The 27,463-nt window shown below is 44.2% G+C and overlaps 1 protein-coding gene and 1 long non-coding RNA gene across 3 annotated transcripts in view; one reads left to right on the top strand and one right to left on the bottom strand.

The window, feature by feature from the left end:
- LOC149360339 (uncharacterized) overlaps positions 1 to 27,099 on the top strand; it is a 47,986-nt gene extending 20,887 nt beyond the window's left edge. For both annotated transcript variants that reach the window (XR_016288829.1, XR_016288828.1), the window contains exons 2-4: positions 9,559 to 9,634; positions 10,892 to 11,028; positions 26,991 to 27,099. This is a non-coding gene — a long non-coding RNA (uncharacterized LOC149360339). The remainder of the gene's footprint in view (positions 1 to 9,558; positions 9,635 to 10,891; positions 11,029 to 26,990) is intronic.
- LOC149360340 (uncharacterized) lies at positions 1,710 to 23,447 on the bottom strand. The gene is made up of 5 exons (XM_089572288.1): positions 23,314 to 23,447; positions 15,366 to 15,517; positions 12,230 to 12,297; positions 7,096 to 7,182; positions 1,710 to 1,983 (listed from the first exon to the last, which is right to left on the bottom strand). The coding sequence occupies exons 1-5, from the start codon at positions 23,428 to 23,430 to the stop codon at positions 1,859 to 1,861; spliced, it is 549 nt and encodes a 182-aa protein (XP_089428414.1). The 5' UTR covers positions 23,431 to 23,447; the 3' UTR covers positions 1,710 to 1,858.
- Positions 27,100 to 27,463: the final 364 nt, after the last annotated feature.

Here is a 27,463-nt window from a genome sequence, read left to right as displayed (position 1 = left end):
GAGTGGTGGTGGAATTCGTGCGATTAGGTAGTCACGCAGGGATAGATAAGGACGGGGAAAGAGGTCATGGCTCCGAACCAGCTCAGAATGCAATACTGAAACCAACAGACACTCTAAGAGTAAAGGCGTGAAAAACATTCATATTTTAAGTAGGGTTAAACAGTTCCAATGCAGGCCAGAATAGAAACTATACGGCAAAATACCTGTATAAGAAAACTGCATGATTTAAATATTTTTGTAAACAAGAGTCGAGGTGCTGTCATTCCAATGCAGAAGCTTTGGGCCGCTACAGGTTTCTTTAACAAGTTATTTATTATACTGAACTGATGTACTGTTTATGATAAATTCAAAAAATTTCATGCCGCTTCATCTGTTGAGCGAAATGGCGAACAGTACAATAATAATCTCAAATAACGTCGCCTGCGAGATACGCTGTCTTTTAATTCTTCAACGACACATTACAGGATTCAGTCGAGGTGGTCTATGGGAACCAATTCTACGTTAGCCGTGGCTAGGCTAAGTATAATTGACGTGGTCCACTGTGATGAAAATTGGCGGCGCCGTCGCAACTGGCCAGGGCTTATAGTAACCACTCACCATCTGTGCCTGTTGTGGAAACGTGAACTTTACAGCGGTACCTCCGATCTATTCCGTTATTTGTGCACCGCCCCTTATATCAGCAATGAACGCCTCGTGTTCACTTGTTTCCGCATTTTTTTAGCTGCCTAAAAACATCATCTCTAATTAAAGGGTCGCAGAACTTCGAAAATTTGGAGGGCCACCTATCTGAAATTAGCGATGAAACAATAGATTGCGTCACCTGTACCCTTCCCTCCGCATTACAAAGACAGCTTTAGGGTACAAAGCAGTGACAGTTTCTTTGCAGCGTTCAAGCTTCTATTCGATGGTATTCTTTCCAAGGGGTTGAATCAGGGCACTTTAATCATAAGCGCTGCCACCGTTTTCAGCGTTTCCATGGCTTCTTAGCAGAAGTTGTCTGACTAATTTCGTTAGGCAGCAGGAAAATTCATACTAGACGGCTGGCAGCAGCTTCTATCAAGAACGTGATCGCTCAAATGACAGTGTGTCCAGTGGAATCTCACGGCGACGAATTTTGCAAAACTTTACACATACAGTTTGAGTGCATAGTAATAGGTAGTTTCATGCAAAACGAATTATCTAACCTATCCACAATTGTCATAGCACCTTTCGTAAATGATCTGATAACCGGCGTTTGCAGAAAGTAATTCCTCTCATGCGTTTTCTGTTTTTTTTTCTTGTGTCCAGCCGGAGTCCAAGGTTTGTCGCGCAAGGATTTTTCATTAGTGTTGTGTAGTGTTTTTCAGAACTGGTCGCTTTCTTTTTGCAATCACCTTTAAACGCTGCGGCTGCACTTTCTGTTTTATCTTTTTCAGGGGGGGGGGGGGGGGGGGCTGGAGAGGTAGGGGGCAGTCTGTACTGCCTTTAGAATGCACATGAATTTTGCCGATATTTTTACCTTAAGGTTTTCCATTTTTTCAATACTTTTGTTTGATGATTTTATTCCGTGTTTATAATCACATGGAATGTTTGTGCTCCAGTTGAGCCTTAGAATATTTTGAAGTGAATACGGGTACAATAATGTGCTGATGACTGCTTTATTTGCCTTAACATCCAACAGAAAGCCAAACATAACTTCCATGGTGTGAGTTACGGGTGCACATTTTAAATCGCACAATTCAAACCTCGCAGTGCCATCTCACGCCTTTACAAAAAAGTACCTGTGCAGTGTCCTTCCTCCACAAAGCTAAAAACTCCGCTGGGACGACAACATCATTAAGCTAGCTTATAGGTTTAGACTGAAATCCGTGTTCTCCTTCTATTCATCAGGGCAGAGATCCCGGCTGTATTCGTTGACGGTAACGCCACAGATGTCTTCAAACTGCTCGATGCATTCTGCTGGCACGTCATCTTCTGTTCCCTTCGACACGAAAAGCATGCATTCTGCAAGAAGTGGACCCAGAAGGAATCAGTCTAAAACAATGGTATCTTTAGTGACCAGAGCCACATGCTTACGACCTCTTATTGCTTTTGTCCACAATCTCTCTATTATAAATTCATGTAACTGGCCGTTGAATGTTACCAGCAAAGAGGTTATTAGTTGTACACTCTTAAAAACGTAGAAAGCATGCGGACTGTGCTTACAGCATAAATGTGATTGTCCAAGCTATGCGCTCAAACTAACGCTGTGAACCTTTTTCTTTTTGAAATAACTATTCAGGTGCTTCCCCCCAATAATATTCTGCACATTTTATTGGGTACCTGCAAATCCCTGCATTAACGATAGCTAATCGGAATGCAAATGCTATTATTGTTTCAGAACTCTGGATGATCTTTTTCGTTCCTATAATTCTTAACCTCGTCAAAGCGAGGTATACAGCACAACAACATTATTTCAATAGATGGATTGCACTGGCCTGAAAGATGCTACTAATTTGAACGAGAAGCGCTTCGTGAATTGGCATATTTATCACATCTGGTTCAGACAGCCTGCTCCGCAGTGAACCGTATGAGATATACGTAGACAATCATCATGGAGCCCATGGTATCAGGTTTACTTCATCTGTGCGTTACGGGATGTTATGATTTCCTTCACTTCGTGACAGCGGAGAAAACTTTGTGTAAGCAGAGACACGTCGTAGACATCTGTATTTACACGTTGACTTGCAGGCCACCGTTGCGATTCAGTGGTTAGGACGCTCGGGTGCTGACCCGAAAGACACGGGTTCGATCCCGGCCGTGGAGGTCAAATTTCGATTGAGGCGAAATTCCAGAGGCCCGTGTACTGTGCGATGTCAGTGCACGGTAAAGAACCCCAGGTGGTCGACATTTCCGGAGCCCTTCACTACGGCGTCCCGTTTAGGCTGTGTCGCATTAGGAAATTGAAGCCCAGTAAAGCAGAACCTTTATTTGCTTCACATAAAATATTTGCTTCCTGATTTCTGCAAACAAGGTGATTTTAAAGCTGGAACCTGCGCTGAAACAGAAAAGCAAGGAGTGATTTTGCGTGGACAAGAAAAGACTTCCTGCTGAAGCTGCCGTTCGCCGTCTGACCACGTGCATGGCATAAAATTAGGATGATGTCAGAAAGCCAGCGTACAATGTTACAACTCATGTAAGCGAATATGTACAGTTATGAGCGATGAAACATACCGTATTGTGAACTATGAAGTCATGACACTTAGTAATAGTCATGATTCAAGCCGCATAGTCATTCGGCAACATATCATGACTCAGCAATTTACTAGTAGCGTAACGTACGTTGTATGGCGGCTGTAAAAAGTATTCTTAACATGCTTAAAAAGAGATAATGGGCTCTAATGAGGACAACGACTGTGATGTTCAAACAATAAAAAATAATCTCACGGCTATCAATGCGGAGTGCGCAGTATCAGTAAGCGCTGCGATGGTTCGACAGGATACAGGCAAACTCTCTGAGGAGACAAAATGTCTGATTAAGAAACGCGAAAACGTGAAATCATCAAACCCAACAGACAAAATAAAAGTGCCAGAGCTATCAGTATTTAATCAATAAGCGCAAAGTCACCGCCATCAGAAAGTTGAATATGGGGAGAATTGAGCATGCGCTAAAGAACGAGGTAGAGTAGAAGAGGTGAAGAAGAAACTGGGTATTGGCAAAAATCCGATCTATGCCTTACGAGACAAACTGGGCAATATCATCAGCAATGTAGATAAATAGTGAAAGTACTCGAAGAGAGCTATAAAAATATACAGTAGTATATGTGATCAGGACATTAATCAGATACGCTGTCTCACAAAGAAATGGGACGTCACGCATGTAACAAAATAGGAAGTAAAGAAAGCCTTAGCAGGATGTAAAGATAGCAAGTAGTTGGTGTAGATCAGGTGAGAGTGGGTGTGTTGATGAACTTAGGGGAGATTTCGATAGAAAAAAACTAGCTATCCTCTATACGCAATGCCTTACCATCTCTAGCGTACTGGAAGCTTAGAAGAACGCTAAGATATTTTAAATCCATAAAGAAGAGAGACGTCAAAGCCTTCAAAATTTTCAGGCATCGTGTAGTCACACGGCTTGCAGACGGATACTGAGAGGACGCATACACACACTACGGCAACCCTGAAGGAATTTTCACACCAATTAGTGTACGGTCAGTTGCCTATACGGTATTTACTAAGGTAATAGGTTACAGTGTCAGGACAACCTTGGGCATCAATCAACCAAATGATCAGTCAGACTTTCTAAAAAAATACTCGACAATATATATTATTGACACTATCAATCGGGCATTAGAAAATTGAGCAGAATATAAAAATCTACATATGTAGCCTTCACAAACTACGAGAAAGCCTTTGACTGAGTAGAAATCTCAGCAGTCGTGCAGCATTGCAGGATCAGCGTGTAGAATAGCCTTGTCTTAAAATAATGAAATATATTTATAACGACTCCACAGCTACCATAGCCCTCAACAAAGTAAGCTATATAATTCCTATAAAGAAGGGTGTCAGGCAAGGAGACACGATCTCGCCAATGATTTTCACCGCCCATTTACAGGAGCTATTGAGAAGGCTGGATTTGGAACTGTTGGGGATAAGAGTTAATGAAGAATAAAGATTTTCTGATGCTATTGCTTTGATACGCCATTCAGGAGATGAACTGCAAATTGTGATCAATAAATTAGACGGGCAGAGTGGAATGATGCGTCTAAAATTATTATTCAGAAATCCAACGTAATGTTCAATCGTCTGTTTAGCGAAATTGATTCCACGAGATCGCAAGAGTAGCAGGGGTCGGCAGGAAGACAGGTGGGCGGATGAGATTAAGAAGTTTGCTGGGATAAGCAGGCCGCAATTGTCAGAGGGCAAGGTTAAATGGAGAGATATGATAGGCGCCTTTGCCCTGCTGTGGGAGTAGACATGCTGATGGTGATAATGCGTAGTCTTGAGTCATAAATTATTCTGCTGCGTAAAATGACTCAGCACCTTACTTCTGCAACGTTTCATGACCGAAGACTACAAGTGACGTGATGTAAAATGTATAGAGCTTGTACAAATTATGCATAATCATGCCTTGTAGTTAGAGTAATCATGCCTTGTAGATGACCCAAGACTCTTAGTCAATCTGTAATGCAGCATGACTGAGCGCTTTAATGCTTTTGAACTTTCCCAACGCATGTTTAAGCCTGCATACATCAAATTTGCGTAATAAAAGAAGGAATGCATGATAACATGTATGCCCGTTGATGTGTGCAGCTGCGCTACGGCCAATGTGAGCCCGACTGCGGCATTGCATCGTTAGCCCACTTGGGCTTGCTGCTTTTTCTCCTGCCTAGAGCCTAGATTTATGTTTCATCAGCCGTCAAAACCTCGACAAGACTTATGTAGTCAGCATGCGGGCACTGTAACCGTACATTGGGCTGGGCGGGCCTTTAGCAGTCCTGCCCAGCCCCATGTACGGTTTTCTGTCGGCAATCCCTATTGGGCTTGAGGAGGTTTTTCTCTGACAGAAACCGGTTTACTTTCCATCTGCATTCAAATAAGCGAAAGGAGACCGATGTGGCGAGCAGGTAGCCACTCCTGGTTTCTAGTTCCTCCACGGCGATGTGGAAAGCACAGCACTTTAGTGTGGGCAGCCCAATTTCGACTTGAAGAGGCATCTCGTGCATATAGACTACATTTATGCTGCATCTCCCCTGTCACGTCCCACAAAGCGCTGGGTGCAGGATGTGAGCTGGATGCCGGAAAGTAGTCTCAGTCAGTCCTAGCAGCACCGACATGGGACCCATGTAGCATCAGCAGCGACAGGCCAAATTTGGACTTGCCCACTCATATTAAATCGGGTGCCGACGAATATATTACAGGGGTAGCCCCATCCCCGCTTGCCCAAGTGGAGCCCACATGGGCCTCACATCGAATGCTATCTGGGTATTATTTGCAGGTCGCTGATAACTGACCTCAAAGACAATGTAGCGCTCGTGCTGTCGCGCATCTTCCGCCATTCCCTCTCCTTCCTCCTCACCCAGGTATAAAGCACCCTTCTTCAAAAAGTGCTTGACAACGTAAACACATCCAGAAATTCCGGTCTAGCACGTTTTTCAACGAGAACCTGTTTAGGAACGGAGTTTTTCATATATCGTATGATACCACTATAACAACTAATATGGCCGCAGATCTCCTCGCGGCAGGCTTGCAATTTTGTGGTTGCTAATGGTATTGTTATTGCCAAAAACAATACCTTTTAGTTTTCTATGGCAATCTTAACTATTCTATGCGAGCGATAGAGAAACTCTAAAAGAACGATTTGGTTCCCATCGCAAGAATGCACCATTGCCTTTATTGTTTCTATTAGAGTACCCTGAACTATTCCGTAGTTGCCTCGAAAATAAACATGTCGTCTGCGAATCATCACCTTTATTTAAGCACGCGCGTAATTTTAACTGAGTCTGAGAAGAGAAGCTGTCTAGCTTCCGGCTACCGTATTCGACCAATCGAGCCACCCCCTGTAGGTCGCTAAAACTGCCCGCTCACAAACACACTTTCTTCAAATAATACAAGCAAGTGAACAAATTACAAAAACGCCCTAATAGAAAACTTCATGGCAAAATTTTATACCCCTGACGTTGATTTGAGCTTACATTTTTTTATGCGCAAGATTCAAGGCCACTGTGGGGTGTTGGTTCTAATGCAAGAAAAACATCGCCAATTCATCAAATGGTGAATTCCAGCCGGTCGTCATTATCTTTCCGCAGTAGAGAGTCGTCTAGTTTGCTAAAAGACGAGCGCAGAGGAATGAAGGCAGAGCTTGTACTAATTCCTTCATCTAATGTATAGAGATAATGTCTTCGGATGGCTTGTGTTCTTCATCGCTGCAAAGTGACTTGCAGTAAAAATGAGTGAGAAATGTACACTTGTACAGCCTGCGTCTTTTTTCGCGTCATTGAAATGCGTTTGAACAGTTTTTGACTTAAACCAAGCATTTTCTTTTTATCGTTCAAAGCCTACATTTTTTAATCCTCTTAATAAAATGCAATAAGAATGCCCTGTAAACAAGAAATAAATTCTACGTATTATACTCACGTTCCCCGTTGTGGTAAGGCCCGTCAGCGATGAAGCAGTTAATGTAGTTCGTGTACATAAAGACTACAACAGCTTTCTGTTCAGGGTCTAGAATTGAGGAGAAGACAAGGCTGAATAATTGAGAAGATAAAAAAAACATGTTATTATGCCTTAGAATGAACACCAAAAAAGAAATCTTTTCAGAGTTCTTAAAGACAGCAGTTGCTAGCCTGTTGTAGAGACTAAAGTAGCAAGAAGCACTCGATTTTGTTAATAGAACCCTGGAAGAATTGGGATTCATTTTTCATATTATTTCACCTTAGATGAAGCTTAGCGTCAAATTCCTTTATTGCCATTGCGAGTGATCATGTTAGCACCGTCCACGTTAACTTTGGAGTAACTTTAACACCAAAGCAGTGGAATTTCTTCTTGATATCATACTATTTCATCGCCTTATTTTTCGCTCATCACCGAGTTCATTAGCTAGCTTCTTGCTTAACAAGACATTTTTCGCTTGGTAGAAGCAAGAACACCAAGCCAACAACATTTCCTGCTGGTAAGAGGTGCCGGGGTGGTACGAAACGAAACACACGTTTCGTTTGTTTGACAACGTACCGTTAAGAGCACATTTTCCGCGTCTGCTGCGTCATTGGCGTAAGGTGTGCATGACCAGAGTAATATATTCAAGGGCGGGTCTTTGATGACATTAGCCGAATTCTGAACGCTTCTCGGTCAGGGCAGCTTCAAGCAGTGCATGAGTCCTGTTAATTTTGCTCTTTCGAGCGTGCTTGGCGTCCCTGGACGCTCTTGCGCTTTGACGTGCCTCTATGTTCAGCCTCTACTTTTTCGAGGTGGACAGCGGGATGAGTGTCCTTGACTTCATGCATTTAATGAGACGCCTGAACTTCCGCTGCATCTGTTTCTTCGACCTTGTGACATGTTTGGTCGTATTCTCAAATTCGTGTGCAACCGCATATAGCTCCCATTTTCGACATACTTCATTTCGCCTCTTTATCTTCCAGCCTCCTAAAATTGGCTTCTCTGAAGACGCTTTCTAACTCTCTGCTCAATACGCTGTAATAGGCAGCTGTGCTCTAGGGGCACATTCTGAACTGGCCAATTTCGCTCCTTTACTATCACCTGACCTCGGCAACTCTCGTTTTTCGAAGGATGCCGCGGACTGGGCTTCCCTCCTTTCCTTCGCCGCATGGCGCGTCTCAGCTTGCACCCCCATTTGTCGTTATTGTCACAGAGTTCTTTTTTTATAAGGCGCTTTTTAGCTGCGTATTCACTCCGTTACTTAATGATTTGTTTTTGTTTATTTCAGTAACTTAAATACCCAAAAAAAGTATTTAGGGTATTACATGAGGGGTGAGTTGTACAGAAATATAAAGCAAAACAGAACACATTCTCTACAATGCCAACATGATGGTTCAAAATACGAATGAAACAGGTCACAAAATCTATGTGCAAAACGCTCAAATGCTTTCGAATACAAAAGAAGAGTATAAGAGAGTACAAAAGAATGGCATACAGCTGATGGAGAAGTGAAGGCAAAAAGTAGAAGCCTAAAACACGCCAAACAATATTGTGAACGGCAACAGATGACAAATAACTTATTCCCTTAATTTCTGTGCAGTGCTGTTGAGCAAAACTCCGCAAACGACAAGGATGATTACTACGATTATGAGCAGAAGGATGGTGATGTACGACTGCGTTGTGCTCCGGAAAGGTGCTTTCGAGGCCGAGTGTCGGTGAGGTCAAGTGGAAATTTGCAAATGGGCCAGTGAAAACTCATCTCTAGTTTTGGCAAAAACTTCCCCATGACTGTAAAACCAGATTTGGTTCAATGATGCGTTAGCAAATTGTACAAAATATGTTCCTTTTTTTGTTCATAATTCTGTTCAACCCCTCCCTGATGTAATACCACTTACAGCCTAGCTTTCCAAGCGAAGTTTTGGAACAAATTATTTCTACTCGCGGACATACACAATGTGTGGAGTAAGCTCTCATTTCTGTTCGCGCTGCGTTGTTTTCCTACAATGTTAACCTGTAAAGCAGAGTTGCTCTCTATCAAAAGAAGCTTAACGCTATATAGTTGACAGCGTTGATGCCCACATTGGATGTTTCGTATTTCTTGCAGGCTTTGGAGTAAGTAGTCACAAACTATTGCTACTAATTTTCAGCAAACTGAACCTTCATCTTAACTTTTTCACTAGACAGAGCCTTTCTGTCGAAGAACATCGAGTGCGTGATTGTAAGTAACTTCTAACCACCTACCTGGGCATTTCATTCCAGCATACAACAAGTGTCCGCAATAGGCCTTCTCGTATTTTAGACGCTTTGAAAAACTCTGAACACTCGCCTCAAATGCAGGGACTAGTTGTCACCTCCTGTACTCTCGTAAAGCGAACTAATTTAAACTTCACGGAACTCTCCAAACACCGTTGAACCTCTCAAATGAATTACATACAACTCTTCCAGGCTGGTGGTGTTCGATAAGGACGCAGCTGGGTTTCCGGAGCCTTTTACAAGCGTACAACCCTCAGGAACCCGGCCGGTATGAAGGGGTGCTCTTGTACTCATTTTTACCGATGGGTGGCCAGCGGTAGGTTTCTAACCAGCCATCGCCGCAGTCAAGGCGGACGCCCAAGCCCTTAGGTCACGTTAAGGAGGACCTTAAGGAGTTTGGTATTATTTATTGTGTTTGTTTAGAATATACTGTGCATTGTTTTGTGCCATAAGCTATATGGAGCACTTACCACCAAAATAAATATCTCAATGCACTCTCTAACTTGTGCAATTACTGGTTTATATAACTTTACACTAACAACAGCAAGATCTTAGGTCTTTTTGCAGCGCTTTCCCAGTCGCTTATCACGGTATTAATTACACGCTTGACATTGGAACCCTGCTCAGCTATGACGATGTGCTCATCTCGAGCTACGTAACTTTGTCGCTTCTTATTCGCAACGTTATTACTTCAGTAAGAAGCTTCAAAGCTTCAAACGCCCTAAAGCAGAGTCGCTTTGGGGCGTTAACACCCATAAACCAATCAAACAAATAGAAAATCTGTACTGGAATGTATGTATTGAAAATTTTGTAGAGCCTAATTTCTGTGCAGTTCGCGTTAAACAAAACATTATTCCCATGAAACACAGGGTTTGCGTCATTATTTTGAAAGCCCACACCTTGAAAACAGGCTGTTATGCTGAAATTATAAAAAAATAATTTTCCACGATCAATTCTTTACGAGCATAACCTCTCAGGAAGCATAAGCGCAAGAAATAACTTTCTGCATGTTAGCTTACTATTGTTCCCACCAGATTCACCACTTTCATGAACCACGTGTATTGTCATGTCGCACTAGAGCTTGCTTTGGGAGTTTCATCTCGGGTCAATGCCAAGGATACAACCACCTTTCCGGGCCCATATTGCTCACTGTGGACCATGAAGATTCCCTCGAGGCATTGCCCCCAATGGTTCAGTGAATGTGTTTGCACATGTAGTGTTGTGCTTAGCTGCCTTTTTATATCTGTACAGACACAAACTGAACAAGGAAGGTGAAAGCCTCCCGGTGCTTGCCAAAGTTTTGACAACGGGAATTGTCTTCTGCTGTTCTTCATCACCTATATTCCCGCTACACTCTGTAAGGCCATTTCGTCACGAAGCTCTCAAGAAATAAAAACTGAACGAAATATAGAGCGCCGCGCTATCAGGCACGTGCGGCCGTCCAGTGACAATCGCCTTCTCTACTCATTTTGCCGCTTGATTTGTCACCACATGTACCTTCCCTAACAGTCTCCTTCTCATTCAGGTCGCTGGCACCGACTCTTCCGCTACCTACGGCGACAACACCATGACTGCAAGAGTTGAGGCACAAACAGTTGCAGTTGTTGAAAGGAAGCAAGTAGTCGCAGTTGCTGCATCGCCGTAAGACTACCCAGACACGTAGTATGCGGGCTCTTTACTCTCTGAGTGTTGCAAGGAATGGTAATGGTGGATGAAAAACAAGATACAATAACCGGCAAGATCAGTATATGTACCCCAATAGTGGCTTTGTATTCGAAATGTTTGATATGTCTCTTCGGATCGGAAATTTGACTCGAAGGATGGGCTGAAACCTACACTTTGAATTGTGGAACGCAAGCTGAAATAAAATGCATGCCAGTTATAAAAAACCAAAACAGGGAACTTAGGTAAGGTTACGAAGCTTTCCGGAACCCCTGCCTGACTCCGCGTCACTAAAGGCTATTCCCAGTAATAGATTACTCTAAAATAACTATGTGCGTAAAGCCCTAGTAGTAAAAAGCTTCTGGAAAGAAATTGACGGCACACAAAAGCAGAAAACACTTAAAACATCACACCAAAGCTTAAGGAAATTTGTGGAGCTCCATCCGGATTCAATGGCACAACTGCACGTTAATCCCGCTGTTCGAGTTCACCTCACCAGTTTTATTAGTGTTTACGTCGGGTATTTGGAGTATGCTCGTGTAAAACACTTTATTTTGCGATATCTCGAGTATCGGCTCGCTACGAAAGAAGGAACCGTGAGAGCAACTTCAATCGACTTTATCCTTGTTATATTCTTGCGAACATTCTGCCTGGCTGTAGAATAGTGCCCTGGTGCAAACAATACGGACGAAATTTTTTAAACCACCATCTGAGAGCTGGCAATGATCAAAAATGTTTCTCTATATCTTTTCTCAGATTGGTTTTCTGATATAATAATCAATCAGGTTTCGCGAAATATGTATCTATTTACTCTAAAATACCAATACATTTGAACGGTTTGCAATTGCACATATTCTGACAATGGCTCATTGCCGTCTACTTACTGCCACATTAGCGCCGACGTTATGTTTTAAGCACCTACTGACGCAAATATTTCGCATGCTTTATTGTGCTTTTGCTCTATCGTTCAAGATCTTACTTTAAATATTTTTTTCACGCTTCTGTGATTCCTCCTGAATTAATCCGCGGAAAACTGTGACATCATGTGAGTGGGATCAAGGGAAATTTAACCATGCTGACATCTGCTAGGCAGTGCGGTATGTACCCAGCGCAGGATTTCTTATTTACCGGCCGTGATTCAGTATTATATTAATCGCTGATGACCACAGTTGGCAGAACTAATAAAAAGGCCAGCACTTACCCTCGTCCGTATAGAAGTCAAACCTGTCTGGGCTGGATCCGAGTGTTACATGGAAGGGGACATTTTTCCTAGAAACCATAGAACAAATTGATCACTAATCACAGTTTTCCATCTATCGCTCTGCAGCAGCGACGCAAGAAGCAAAGTAAAACCCAGCTCACGTTTTTCTTTCATGCATATTTCTTCATTGACACACGTAGCGCATTCATAGTTTTCTGTCTCATAATAAGCCAGTTCAGAATAAGACGTGTAGAGCCGATGGTAAGAGTTGAAGCTCGGACTGGCGATAATTGCAAGTCTACTGTTTGATACTGCGTAGACGTCTCGTTATTCGCTCAACTTCAAAGGAGGCATAAAAAAGCGCATAAATTGTATAACCACGCTAAAAGTGCTTACGTTGCTTTCTTCCTTTTGGTAACCTCTCGGCGCTCATTGGTATCTGCTATGTGTTTGCGAATGCGATATTCCTACGGTTATAGCCGGCGGAATAAAGTTCAGAGCAGCTGTTAGCTCAATGTGCGTGGAAAACAGTTAAAGAGCAAGATGTACAGTGGAGAGTTGTAGGGAGCTTCAGCTGTAACCTTCTTAATATTCCTCTGAAAGTAACTTCTTGGCGTTGCAGTTATATTAAATGCTGAGCAGCAAACGTCGTTGCGATGCGTAGGATAAACCAATATTATCCCTCGGAATAAATATGTTCGAGCTTTCAACTCTCTTTCCACTTCCCCACTGACGAAATATTTATGGTTCGTCGGCTTTCTACCGTTGAACAATTATTTCAAACACAGTGTAAAGCAGCAAAGCTTGCGAGAAGAGCAAGGCGAATGTAGAGCAAAGCCGCAAATCGGACATGTCAGAGCGTATTTCTACTGCAGGCACGGTGCATCAAAGACAGAACGAAACACAGAGAACTGCTTCTCTGTGTCTGTCTCGTCGTGATGTTGATGCTCTGTTGGTGCATAATGTAGAGTGGAGGCGAAGTAAGCTGCAGATTTAATAATAAATTACTAAAAACAACGTTTCGTCGAACAATCTTCATGAAACAACTGTCGTTAATAAGTCTTTTTATACGGCTACTGAAGCGTTTCTCTCTCATCCTAGAATCCCGAGCTGCCGTCCAAAAGCTCGCAGGTTCAAAATATGCTTCTACGAATAGTGTTGTGCCTTCTTTCATGTTTTAATAATTAAAAATGAGGTTGTTGAAATCCTTTCGGAGTTGCTGCAAGCTTAAACAGCGATGTGGCGGCAACTCTAACTAGAGACATCGTGCTTTGCGATTATTTCAATTTTAAATTTTTCCTGCGAGCTTTCAGTATGAGAAAAGCGGTCTGAATCTCCCATGCATATACATTCCACGCGCACTAGCCCTGAGGACTGCTTCATGGGAGAGCCGGTATTTCTATTTAATTGGGGTATTACCCCATAGGATGTAAATATGAACTGGGCGATGTATTGTTACCCATATCTACAGTGCCCCATCCGTTAGCAAAGGGTTGAATAAAAGGATGATCAAATTTTGAGAGTCTGCACCAGCTCTAAACTTGTGACTAAGATTAGGGCAGAACTGCGCTGCTTTCATAATTCCGAAGATTGATTCGTGACGTCAGGAAAATAGAGCGGATATATCGGCAATGAACTTCTTTACAAATTTCCATGTGCATTAGCATTATGCTGTACTGCACGAACATCACGACAGTGCCTAAATCATATTATCATCATGAGACACCTACAGAAACCCAACGGCACGAAACCCTAATGCTGTTCTTTTTAAGTTTTCTCTCATCTTCATGATCATCATCAGCCTGACTACACCGACTGCAGGGCAAAGGCTTCTTCCATGTCTCTCCAATTGACCCTTTTCTTTGCTAGGTGCAGCCACTTTATCTCCACAAACTTAATCTCATCCGCCCACCTAACTTTCTGCCGCCTCCTGTTACGCTTTCCTTCTCCTGGAATCCATTCCGTAACCGTTAAGTACCAGCAGTTGTCTTTCCTTCGCATCATATGCCCTGCCCAAGCCCACTTCTTCCTTTTGATTTCAACTAGGATGTCATTAACCCGCGTTTGTTCTCTCACCCACTCCACCCGCTTCCGATCTCTTAACGTTACACCTATCATTTTTCTTTCCAAAGCTCGCTCCGTTGTTTTTAACTTAAACTGAACCCTCTTCGTCAGCCTCCACGCTTCTGTCCCCTAGGTGAATACCGGTAAGGCATAGCTGTTGTATGCTTTTCTCTTGAGGGAGATTGGTAAACTGCCATTCATGATCAGAGAGAACCTGCCATATGCGCTTCACCCCATTCTTATACTTCCAGTTATTTTCCCCTCATGATACGGATCAGCTGCCACTACCTGCCCTAAGCTGACGTATTCCCTTATCACTTGTTGAACCTCACCCCTAGTAGTGAACTCCTGTTCCCTCTCCAGATCATTGAACATTGCATTCGTTTTCTGCATGTTAATTTTAACACCTAGCTTCTGCCTTGCCTGTCTCAAAAACTCATCATGCTTTCCAGCACATTTCTTCAGTTACTTAACAAGGCAATGTCATCAGCGAATCGCAAATTACTTAAGTAATCTTCATTAACTCATATCGCCAACTGCTCTCAATCCAGGCTCCCCAATCCAACTTTTCTCTAAGGCCACCTAAAAGAACCCTTCCCTGACATGGTACAAACAGATGCATTTAGTCGTATTCGAGCCGTGAATTGGGAAATAATTAAACTCGCCTTGCGATGTCTTGAACAGTATGTGTCATTGAGAAGTTTAAAAAAAAACATTTCTCGTCAGTAGCCCTAAACATTTCATTCGCCATGAGAAAACAATTCCCTCTGTTGATCACGAGTCGCCTTTTCTACATCGTAACTGGTATTCCAGAGTCACTATTCTTCACAAGCGAAAATAACCAAATTAAAATCTATTTTTCGTGAAAGTCCATGGTCATACAGCCTTCTTTAGGATTCTGTAAATCCGTCTGCTATGTTATCTGATGAGTTGTAAAGGTTGTTAACGCTGTAGCCAGCCTCGCTTGTAAACTATCCGGAAGAAGTAATTTTTTATGTCGTAAAGCCACATAATCCTGGCTGTTCTGAACAGAAGGTGATATATGCAATAGTAACAAAAAGAAGGGGCTTACTTTTCTGTTCCATGATGGCCTCTAAACAGGAACACAAAGGTGCCTGTTTTGTCCGTTGGGTTTATTTCCGTTCCTTCAATATTTAAGCATTCCATAATGGTGTCATTGTTCGAGTCCGAGATCGCCACAAGGTGAGGAATTTTTGTAATTGCCTGCAGATGTAAAGTCTGAGTATGAATAATGTCCTTTGCACCATGCAAGGCAAACAAAAATATTGAAAATTTGTTTGCCTTGTAGATGCCTCCAGAGTAAACCAGAAAGTACACAGTAGTAACTGCGATATGTGCCAAATTCAGGCTGCTTATATTAACACGAAAAATACCGGGTGTTTCAACGAACTCTTTCAAAAATTTCAAAAATAGGCTTTTTGGGGTAAAAATATAGTTTCGCAGCATAGTAGCACTAGTGCTGGCGGACACCAGAAAGCCTTTGAATCGTCTGAATTATTAAGTAGGTCACTTAATTTTTAATAATTAACCTTTTAACTAATAGAGTTAGGTGGCTAGTTGCAATTATAGATTTCAAGCGTGTCGTTAGTAATAGCCATATAAGTTTTTAGAAATTCAAAAACGTGATTAACCTCGCCGCTGTGGCTTGACAAAATCTGGCTGCATCGCGGGGAATTATATACGCTTTCTAAAGCATGCAGGCAAAGCAACCCCTCCAGGTACATAACCAGTCGAAAGAGCGAAATTTCGCCGAGCCACAGCGCCAAAGGTAATCACGTTTTCGAAATTCTAAAAGCAGATATGGCTATGACTAACGAGCGGCTACAAACCTCTAATTTCAACTAGGCGCCTAGCTCTACTAGTTAAACAGTTAATTATTAAAAATTAGTTAACCAACTTACTAGTTAAGACGATTCACCCGTCTTCTGGTGTCCGCCAACCCCGATAATAATATGCCGCAAGTCATATTCTTACTTCAAAAGTGTTCTTTTTGAAAATTTCTGAAAATGTTCACTGAAACATTACTATAGCATTGCACTAGCAAAGAGAGCCAAGAGCGTTAGGTTATGCAGCAAGGCGTCGGAATTCTCAGGCGCTAGTTCTGTGGCTTTTTGAAGTGCTTGTTCTCTGCTCCCATACTAAAGGCAGAAGTATACAGGGTCTGTTCTGAAAGTAGTAGGACTCATTTTTTTTTTTCATCAACTTTATTCAAGAGAATAGTACAAACGATTAGAATTTTGCAAAGTAGCACCCTTCCGCACCTACACACTGCTGACACTGAGTTTTCCAGTTTTCGTACGCCTCCAGGAACGCCTGGACCGGAATGCTATTTAGCTCCCTCGCCACGGCCTGTTGAAACGCCTCTACCGATCCGTGGTGTTTCCCCTTGAGCGTCGGTTTCATTCTAGGGAATAGAAAAAAGTCTGGCGGGGCCAATTCGGGGCTGTAGGGGGCCTGAGGCAGCGTTGCCGCCATGTACTGGGCAAAAAATCAGGGTCCTCATTCACATGATGAAGAAGATCCTGGCAGATCGCTTTCTGGTTGGCCTTTTGCTCCTCTGACAACACTCCCGGCACAAACTTCGCGCACACTTTCCTCATGGCTAATTTTTCTGTCACGATCTCAAATATTTGGGTTTGAGGAATGTTAAGTCATCAGCAATCATTCTGATACTCATCCTACGGTCACTGTTCAATAAATGTTTCACTTGCTACACATTTTCGTTGGTCTTGCTGGTCGAAGGGCGTCCGGAGCGATCGTCGTCTTCCACTATTTCCTGACCTTCTCGCAACAGCTTGTGCCACTCAAAAAACATCTGATCTACCCATGGCAGCGTCACCGTAGGCCTCCTTAATCATGTCGTGAGTCTCTTTGCCCGTTTTACCAAGATTTGCACAAAATTTGAACGCGTATCGCTGATCCAGTAAACGCTCTATGATTCTGCGTGACGAGACGTCTCGACAGTAGTTCACTGTACAAGCGACCTGCTGTCTTCGACGGCCGAGAGCCGACTGCCAATTTTCCCCAGCATTCCCAATATCCCCCTTCAACGATCCTGCACGCGCAGACTGCCTCTCGTCCGCCCGTTCGCCCAGGAGAAAACCAGTCCTACTAATTTCAGAGCAGACCCCGTATTCCTAAGGTCTCTTCACAGCCGTCTTAGAATCGAAACTTCAATGGCGACGAGTTACCGAATCGCTCTTGGCATCTGTACTAATTGCTATAAATGTGCGCCGAATGACAGCAGGAACAGAATGTAAAAATTCATCTCCTCATGAATGAATAAACCTTTAATGAGCCGTATAAAATACGAACTGCATTTAATTTCAGTCTATTATTCGGAACATGGAAGTATGCGACTGAAAGAGTCATAGAAAAATATTTGATGTAGAGGGAGCAGGTGGAAATAAAAAAAAATCCATCTAAGTCCCGGTCTCACTACTCCAGGTTTTCAATTAGTAATGCCTAGTGGTGCAGAGGCTAGCTAATAATGCCTACTGAATAATTAATAACGCCTAGTGGTGGGAGACTGGAAACCTGTGAAACCTTTCTGCGGCATCTTTTGAAGACTATTCGGTATCTGTCTTCCTCGCCCCTTAATACTCTCGTATTCCTTGCTCACCACATCCCAAAACGAAGGCTGTATTCGAGCGTGCCTCTGTCATTTGGCAGCCTAGAATGCTTAAAAAACATGCTCCGCATGCGTGCGAAGGGTGTACACCTGTTGTTCCCAGGTGCTCGTTGGTTCTTGAACGTTTACAAAAAAAAAAGAGTTGAAAACTGCGTCCATGAAGACTGGCGGTTTTTACTCGATGGCTCATTAGGAATAAGCAAAGCAACGCCAAGAACACATATGCCAGGAAAGTCAGATTATGTGTTGTCACTCTTTATTTTCTGTAATCCATTATTTTAAGGTTTTTTTGCCTATACTATCTGCATGTTTAGTCCGACTCTTGCATAAAACGGCTGTGCTTGCATAAAACAGCGGTCCAAGAAGAAACAAACATTCCTGGCAACATTCGTCGTAATCGATCAGTGTTCCTGCGACTTCATCCTTAGCATGGATTTCTCGAGAGAAAATGACGGCGTAATAGTTCTTCAATCCAAGTCAGTGACTTTCTCGATGGAGCACGCAATCCACAGTGCTTCCAACCGAACGAAGGCGCTCTACATCCTTGACGATCATGTCTCTATTCCGCCCCGTTCGAGTATGATGACATCCGGGACCACAAAGACACTGAGAAACTCTGAAGGTGTTGTGGAAAGCAAACAAGTCCTCCATTTGTAACAGAGCCTTGCTGCCGCCAGAGATGTTCGCCTTGAAGGTGGCAAAGCAGAAGTTCTGGTGACAAATTTTCGGAGGCGAGTACTAGCATCTGAGCATTGGGAATGTCGTGGCTCACGTTACCAACCAAACTGGTATTCGAAACGCCACTGGTATTTACAGGGTGCCGTCGACCATACCCGACAGCCTTGCCACGGATTTGCAGTCCGACATTATCCCTGCCCTTTCCCAACTAAACCATCGACAAGTGTGAGATCTCCTGCATTCCTGTGGGGCAACCTTCTCAACTCCTTGGCGTGTCGGCAGAACACACAAAGTAAAGCACCGCATTATTACATATGACACCGATCCCCTCTTCGACAGTCCCCTTGCCATGTGTATCCCGCTAAAAGCCTACTATGAACTGTCAAGTCCAAGAGATGCTTCGCGACGACGTTATAAAGCCCTCCAGTAATCAGGGGACGGTACATGCAGTACTCGTAAAGAAAAAAATGGCACACGGCGGTTTTTTGTGGATTACCACCGCCCCAAGAAGAGTGCTAAAAGAGACGTCTACCCCGTCCCACAAAACGACGGTGCTATAGATCGTCTCTAGGCTACGAGATATTTCTCCTCCATGCACCTGAATTCCTGCCACTGCCAAATTGAGGCAAATCAGAGCAGATGAGAAAAAACAATGTTTATCAGTCTAGATGGATTTTATGACTTATAGGCAATGCCCTTTTGTTGTGTGCTCAACACCGGCAGCATTCCAATGGCTTATGGAAACCACACTTCTGGATCTCAAGTGAAGTCATGCGTCGTTGATCTTGACGACGTTATGGTCCTCATTCCAATGTTCGAGGAGCACCTTCGGTGGCTCGAAACAGCCATGCAAGCCATTTTATATTCCGGCCTTATCAAAAGATAACGAAATATGCCACTTTGCATACACTAAGTTCAGGTTCATGAGAAACGTCGTCAGCCACGTGGGTGACTGACCCGACCAATGAAAACAGCTATTTTCAACTTCGCTCCGCCGCAAGATCAGAAGGCCGTGCGATGGTTTCTTGAAATAAGTGCTTACTACCACCGCTTTCTAAAACACTTCACTCGAATCGCCGATCCATTGACGCGTCTGACATGAACAGACATACCTTTAACTTGGTATGTACCGCAGGCCAAAGCATTCGAAGGTCTTCAATGCCACCTACAAGCACCTCCAGCTCTGGCCCACGTCGAAAAAATCGCCAACAGGGAACCTCATACCATCGCCAGCAACATAGGCCTGGGCGCCCGTCTGGTTCAGTCAAGGGCGGTCACGGACGTGTCATCCCTTACTTAGTGGCTCTTTCTCTAAAGCCGCGTTTAACTATGTCACCTCGAAAGAATGTCTAGGCATTGTGAGAGTGATCTCGAAGCTACGGCCTTATCCTTAATGCAAAATCTTTGAATGTGGTCACTGACTATATAACCCTACGCTGGCTGGCGAAGCTCACGGACCCTTCAGCCCACGTTGTGATGTAGTCTACGACTCCACAAATTCGACATAACCATCACAAGTCTGTGCGCCAGCACTCAAATGCTTATTGAATTTCGCTCACCTATGTAGATCCCCCCACCGGTGGCCCTACTGATGACGTCACCCTGTTCAACACCATCAGCGAGCGTGCCTCGCCGAGCAACAATCTGCCAACCCGGAACTTATTCACGTCATGGACTTTATAAATGGCAGCCGCGCGGCTGCCCCGAAAGCTGTCAAGCGCGCGCTGCCGTCGTTATGCATGCGCGACGGTGTTGTGAGAAGGAAAACGTCTCCGCAGGCAATGCGGCGCATCTGATCGTTATGCCTACGTGTCGGCGAGAAGATGTCGTAAAAGCTTACCACGATGAACCAACTTCCGGAATTTTTAGGTGTCACCCACACGCTTTCAACGATCCAGCAAAATTATTACTGGCCTCATCTGATGAGGACGCCATGCACTACGCCAGAACGTGTCACGGCTGTCAGCGTCGCAAGCTACCACCAACGAAGCCAACTGGGCTTTTGAAGTTATAGCGCCCGGCGAGGCTATAAAGCGCAGGTGCTGAGATCGGCGGTACCAGCGCGCGCTAGAGGAAAATAAAGATGGACAGCGCGTGCTCGGAGCGCACGCCCGGCACGGGTTGTTCGGAACTAGAAGCCTGCCACGCTGGTCATCTTGCTCTGGTGCTCCGCTGCGACCCCGCAAAATCTTCAACAAAGTCAATCGATCTACCATCAAGGACCATCCGGCAGATTTTCATTGACATGCTGGGACCCCTTCCACTTTCGCACTCGGACAAGAAGTGGGCCATCCTTGCTACGAGCTACCTCACCCGATACGCGGAAGCCCCAGCTCTGCCAAACAGCAAGCCCTTGAAGTTGCAAAATTCATCAATCATAATGTTCTGCGTCATAGTGGGCCGGAGATTCTAATCATCAACCGGGGTGCTACATTCAAGGCTGAGTTGTTGCAGCAGATTTTGCTCCACAGTGACACAAACCAGCAGGGAAGATCATATCACCACCAAACAAAAGGTTCGACTTAACCACAGAACAAAACGCTTTCTGATACAGGTAACGACCAACATTACATCGTTCTCAATAGTTCACGGCCCCGAAATAACAGCGATGCTGGAAGCTATGTTACCCATGTGGACGAAGAGAGCCTGCATGCTTATTGTCACAACTTTATGCACTTCTCGAAAGAGGTGCATAAAGGAAAACGCAGTAATATTCTACTCTGTAACCTCCAACATCGTTATGCCTGGTATATAACTGGAGACCGTGTTTGGGTATGGCTCTCAATTTGCCGACGAAAGCTCGGCGAAAATCTACTGTGCTGATACTTTGAACAGTACAGAGTAATAAGGCCTGATGGAAACCTTAACTATCAGGTAGTTCTTAATGGCTTTAAAAAGACCCGACGATCCGTGCTATCTGAAGTGGTCCACGTGCTTCACCTCAATTTTTGTTACGACCGGTAGGGTTTATTTTTTCGTGCAGAACTACTCCTTTCCGTGCTATTTTCAAGGTGCACATTAAGCATCGGGACGATGCCTATTTTGGTTGGTTGCATGGCGTGAAATAAAAGATGGCACATGCCTATTTTACACGGATGCAATGATATAGTGCAATTCTCGTCTTTAAATTCCTTTCTCTCTCTCTCGTCTTTGTGCGGTGCTCTTCTCGGGGCGCGCGCCTCCCCGAGGCTAGAAAGCTGAAACAAACGGCTGGGCAGCTGATGTTCAGCCATTCGTCGCAACAACTTCTGTTGTCCTGTGTCGTTTACAGCCTTCTGGTCGTTTCTGGTCCCGTCACAATGTGCAAGAGGAAATAAAGGGATCTGGACATGAACATCCGCAGAATAGCACTTATGAAGCACTCGCAGTGATGTGACAAAGCACTGCACTCCAACGCTTGACAAAAACAGAGAATTTATAAGCTCTAGCCAATATGAATATTTTTTAACATAATACTCTAAATTTAGACGAACCTGTTCCAGGCCCCAAGCAGTCGTAAATCGAGAGATGTTTATTTTTATATTCGTATTGCTTTTGCTCACAATGAAACGTATTGAATGTTTTAGAATCAAAATCACGCTGACTCAGTCCACTTCAGGGCAAAGGCCTCTCCCATATCTCTCCAATTAACCCTGTTCTTTGCCAATTGCGGCCAGTTCCTGGCAACTTTGTTGGTGGTTGCAGAAGAATTGAAAAACAGATGAGATAAACCTCTATTTTAACGCGTCATTCGAACTGCAATGGAGTATACGTTATTTGGTGCAATAATATAAACCTAAGAATTTGAATTTGGAGCCATTCAGTATTACCTCAGTCAATCATAATTCATGTCATCTGGTCCTTTCAGAGGATCCTTCAGTTATTTTGCCGTTTTTATTTGCACATAAAAATACACAAACTAAGCTTGCTTCATGAGGCCGTCCCTTTTATACAGCTCTGTGAACTCTGGCTCTGTAGGTGTGCAGGTACTTTCAATGATTAGTGACAATGTTAAACAAACGAATTTTCAGTTTTATTTCCTCGTATCTCGGTTAGCTATCTCTAGGTTGCGCAAAATAACTGAAAATTTTGGCTTGAGTCTTCAGTAGAGATAGAGTCTACGTACGCTATCACGAATACAAGATTAAGAACCACCGGGTCCAAAGTAGCAGTTAAATATAACTTTAGTATCAGTCGTGTTCTCGAAGCTACGCCCAGCACATTAGGAGACTCGGAAATGTTCTACTGTGAACATGTTGTTAACACATAAGCGAGAACTGCTTCAAAGAAGTTGCAAACTCGACGTCGAAAGGTATGCCAAATAAATTAAAAGGCGGATGTTTCACCCCTCACTAATACAGAACTTTAACAAAATATGGATATTGATGATCGGTAATCAACTGCTTGAATCTTGCACACACGCAGGCTTTTGTAATTGAACACAGCTGTGGCGGAAGAAATTTTGTTAGCGCTCCTTATAGATCGTCTGTAATTTCACCATGTCAACCATGTTTGCGCTTCATTATTGGCACTGAGTCACAGCTTTACTGTCTACACAAGAACCAGCCGGCCCCTGTTTATTTATTGTCGCCTCGGTGGACAAATACTTTGTAACTTAAAAATAGGTTAAATTGTTGCGCTGGTTAAGATATCAAGACCCTGGCATAACACAGAGAGTGCATGCGAATATAAGTTGCGCTTGTGCAAGTACCTCGAACGCATCCGAAGGGCTGCGCTGAAGAAGCTGAGGTCCCATCATTTGCATCGAACATTGGAGAGATACCAGCACAAAACCGCCGGTTAAAAGCACAGTTGTGCTAGAACTCATCTTCGTTTAAATATTTCCTGTATTGTGATTCTAGGTACTAAGAACAACCCTGGTGAATCCCGGTACTCCTTTTATAATGGTACAAATAGCGTTCGCCCCCCCCCCTCCCCCCTCTCCTTTACGCCTTGTTTGGGGAGCTACAAAACAAGCTCAAGTGCGAAATATTGCGCGCAGCTTTGAACGTTACTACGGGGAAAAACACGTCAAAAATTGGGTCTCTTCACACCAACAGTTTCACAATCCACCGTCGTTCAGAAGCCAAGCACAGCAACCGAACCACCTATTCTCCTGCGTGATTCCATCGCACAGAGAGCAACTGACACACTATTTCCTGCTTGTGCTTACGCCATTCAATGATGTTGCGTATATTTTTTATTGTAAAACTGCGAAGTTTTCATTATGGAAAAAACAATGTTCCTATGTTTCGCTCTTTCAAAGTGAAAAATTAAACCATGACTCTTTGCCGTCCTCCATCCTAGCGCGTAGCATCTAAAAAATAGCCCTTGGAGGGAATTTGCGGATTGCTCGTCAGATTCCGCCTAGCGTAATAGAAACATAATCGTATAAAGGATGCATGTTAACTAGAGGGCTGAGTGCTCCGCAAGTTAGAATTTCAACAATCTACACAATTTGCGCTCTTGATGGTTAATAGTCTCGTTAGGACCGGTACCTGTTTTTTCTAATCATATTTATTTATTTATTAGAATCTCCCCATACCCCACAAAGGACTATTAAGGCGGAACATTACATGAACTGGCAGTGAATAATACGAAAAGGTAGGGCTATAGAGATTAGAAAGCGGCGCAAAATGGATAAAAATCCATAGTAGATGCAACGTTAGTTAGTCGCTCAATCCAGGCTTCAGTACTTAAAAAAGAGGTCACAACTTGCCCATGAAGTGGGCCATGCAGTGGGCCATGAAGTGGGCTATGAAGTAAGGCTCCCAGTAGGTCCAATGTGGACTGGCCATGTGAGCCCCGATGGGGCGAATGTAGGGTTTGCAACTCGGCCCCCAGTGGGCTGCCAACATACGCCCCAATAGGTCCCACTTGGGACAGATGCAGGTAGCCCTTCTGGGACGGCCCACATTCGGCCCGCATTTCTTGCGTGAGTAGCCCACCGAGCTCCGCCATCGGTCCGATCTTCGTGGGATGTGGGTAGCCCCTGAGCTAGAACGTTAGGTTTTTCATCTACGTTCGCCCCTCCGAAATTCATATAGGATGGATGGGGTTCTGAAGGAGCAAACCCAATCGGTGCTAATCAACGCGGTATCCATTGGGAACGGTGTTAATTCTTTACGGGTAGAGCCACCCCACATGCCCGCATTGTACCCTCCTGGCATAATATTATGCATTAATTTGAATGTCAGCCTGGCCAACACAACCCACCAAAGTTTTCATTCTAAAGACAGGCGTAAATGCGCTATATGGGCTGCTCACAATGAGCCCGAGTTGGGCTTTACACAGGCAACGCATATTATTGTTGGGAGTTGCGCGGACAGCCCATATTTGTGTTCCGGACTATAATGACATTGCAGAGTCTCAGGTAGTGCAGTGCATCCTGTTAAGTGGGCACAGTCATTTCTCGGGCACAGTCTCATTATTTTGCACGTTTCAGTTTAGTGCGAGAACACAAACCTTTGAACTTTGTGTAATAGAGTGAACATGGTGACGGTAGTATAAAAATTACCGCTAAAAATAACTTATGGGGGCACATCATAGAAAGTTATAGACTGAAAAAATGCAAGCATTATAAGATGGAGCCACGTCACTTGGTTAAGCCCCACTAAAACCGATGGAGGACCGCCTGCGGCAATGAATCGGCTCCCCCATTTAGTCTTGCCACGCTTTTTTGTCGCATAGCGCATGCATTTGTGTTGCATCTGCCCAGAAGACCCCGAGAAAGGACCAATGTGGGCAGCTTGTGAGCGCGCCCGCTTTCCAGCCCCGGCACTGCTGCGGCTGATGTGAGATCCCAGAGGTTTTGTGTGCACAGCTGCAATTGAGATTTTCGAAGCTTTTACCGCAGAGAGATCACTTTTCTGAGCACATGCCCGTGACTACAAACAAGAGAGCAATGTGGAGAGCATGTGGGCGCGCCATTTTTCTATCCCAACCACGAGCTATGAGGCACCTACAGCCGTTTGTAAAATCAGCTCCATTGGAGCAAGCACATGTTTTTCTCAGCATAGAGCTCACATTTGCGTTCCTTCTGCCCTGGAGTACCCTACAAGGAACCGATTTTGGTCCTATTTGGGCGCGCCCGTTTTCCAGCCCTTCAACGGCATACGTGGGACTGACAGCAGGTTCGCGTGGGCAGCCCCATTTGCCCTAGCAGAGGCTTTTCGTACATAGAGCCGACATAGATGTTTCGCTTGACCTCAAGTACCCGACAAGGGACCGATGTGGGCTAGGTGCAGGACTATAAAATGAGGTAGCCATACCAACATCGATATGGGATCCATGTACAATCAACAGGGGCAAGCCCAATTTGGGCTGGGCACTTATTTCCTACAGGGAGGCCGAAGTAGGTGCTCCAGCGGTTGCCCCATATTGTACCCACTAGTCCACCCCATTGGGTGCTACTACGGAACATTTTCTTCAAAAACGGCAGATACTGCTGTCATAATAAAAAAAAAGCTGGCCTAAAATTTATGTCTGTTTTCCTTCGACTGAATAAAATTGCTGTTCACCCCGGACACAACATTATGGTAATATGGTATGAAATTTATTGCCATTGGGGCGAGAAGAAACAGTCTCAGAGGAGTATTTTTGATTCCGTCTTCACAGATCTTGAAGAAACATAGGGCTCTTTGCAAGGCGAACCATTGAGCGTCGGTGCAGACTGTAGCGTTGGCCATCGATGCGCTTTTGGTCCTTTATTAGCAGCCGGGCAAATCCTTCGGCTTTTTCTGTGCTGCGATAGTAGGCGGGGACGTCGATGTTGTCTTCGTCGATAGCGTTTGGGAGAATGACATCGATCGAAGTTGTTTCCTCCCTGCAGTGGACAAGCCTAAGCGAATGGCATTCCAGAAGCTGTGTTCGGCGCCCGCATATATATCGAGCATGTCAGCGATGATTTTGTTCGGACGCTCCGGAAGTAGCTGGTCTTATAATGGAATGCAGTAATTCGCCAGTGGCTTGAGTGGCTCTAATTCACAATGGCTTTCGTGAGCTAGCCAGTAAAAGCTGTTCACCTGACTCTGATGCGAGCTTCTGGGCCACCATGGCGCAAAAGGATTTGCTTGATGCAACATTTGGCGACTTAACGCCGCACAACCACTCGGCATGGCTTTTGGTTCGGAGTAGCGGGTCGTGTAGCCGGTCGTCGCGATGATCCACTTGTTATGCAATGTTGACTTTGGGAAGGGGCGGAGGGTATCGATTCCAATGTGCTGAAAGGGTGTGCTCCATGGCGATAAGGGCTTTAATTGCCCAGCTAGCCTGATCGGTGGCGTCTTTCGTCGTTGGCACTCGCGGTATATTTTGACGTGACCGACGATATCAGCTAGCAGTCGTCGCTAGTAGCATTCATTTATCTTGAATTCGTGTTTGGTGCAGGTAAACCCGAGGTGCCCAACTGCTTGTTCGTCGTGCGAAGACCGCAAAATTTCATCTTGTAAGCTGTTCGGAACCACGAGGAGGTGCGTGGTTTTGCTGGGGGCAAAGTTCTCTATAAGGATTCCATTCTGAAGGCATGGTAATGTGGTCACAGCGCAAAAACGACTTAACGAAAGGAACAACAGCCCACACAGCGCTGACTATCAACTCATGAGTATATTCCAGGAAATGGCCAATAAATACAGAAAACAAAGTATGGGACCCCATGAAAAGAGAGAGAACGTGTGAATAAAAATGGGTAGATTTGTAATCTATGAGAAAGGTATTCGATTTCTTTCATGGTTAGCGAAACAGATGGGTCACTAACACATAGAGCACGGTGCTTTACATTGCGATAAGTTTCTGTAATCTCCCTTGTGAACCAGGATCTGCCCTGATCCAAAATTACATTACATTACCTTACATTACATTAA

Source organism: Amblyomma mixtum, chromosome 2, assembly GCF_055824585.1.
Source record: "Amblyomma mixtum isolate Tamu chromosome 2, ASM5582458v1, whole genome shotgun sequence".
NCBI classification, from domain to species: domain Eukaryota; kingdom Metazoa; phylum Arthropoda; class Arachnida; order Ixodida; family Ixodidae; genus Amblyomma; species Amblyomma mixtum.
Note: the sequence above shows the minus strand (reverse complement) of the source record. Positions and strands in the feature narration are given on the sequence as shown.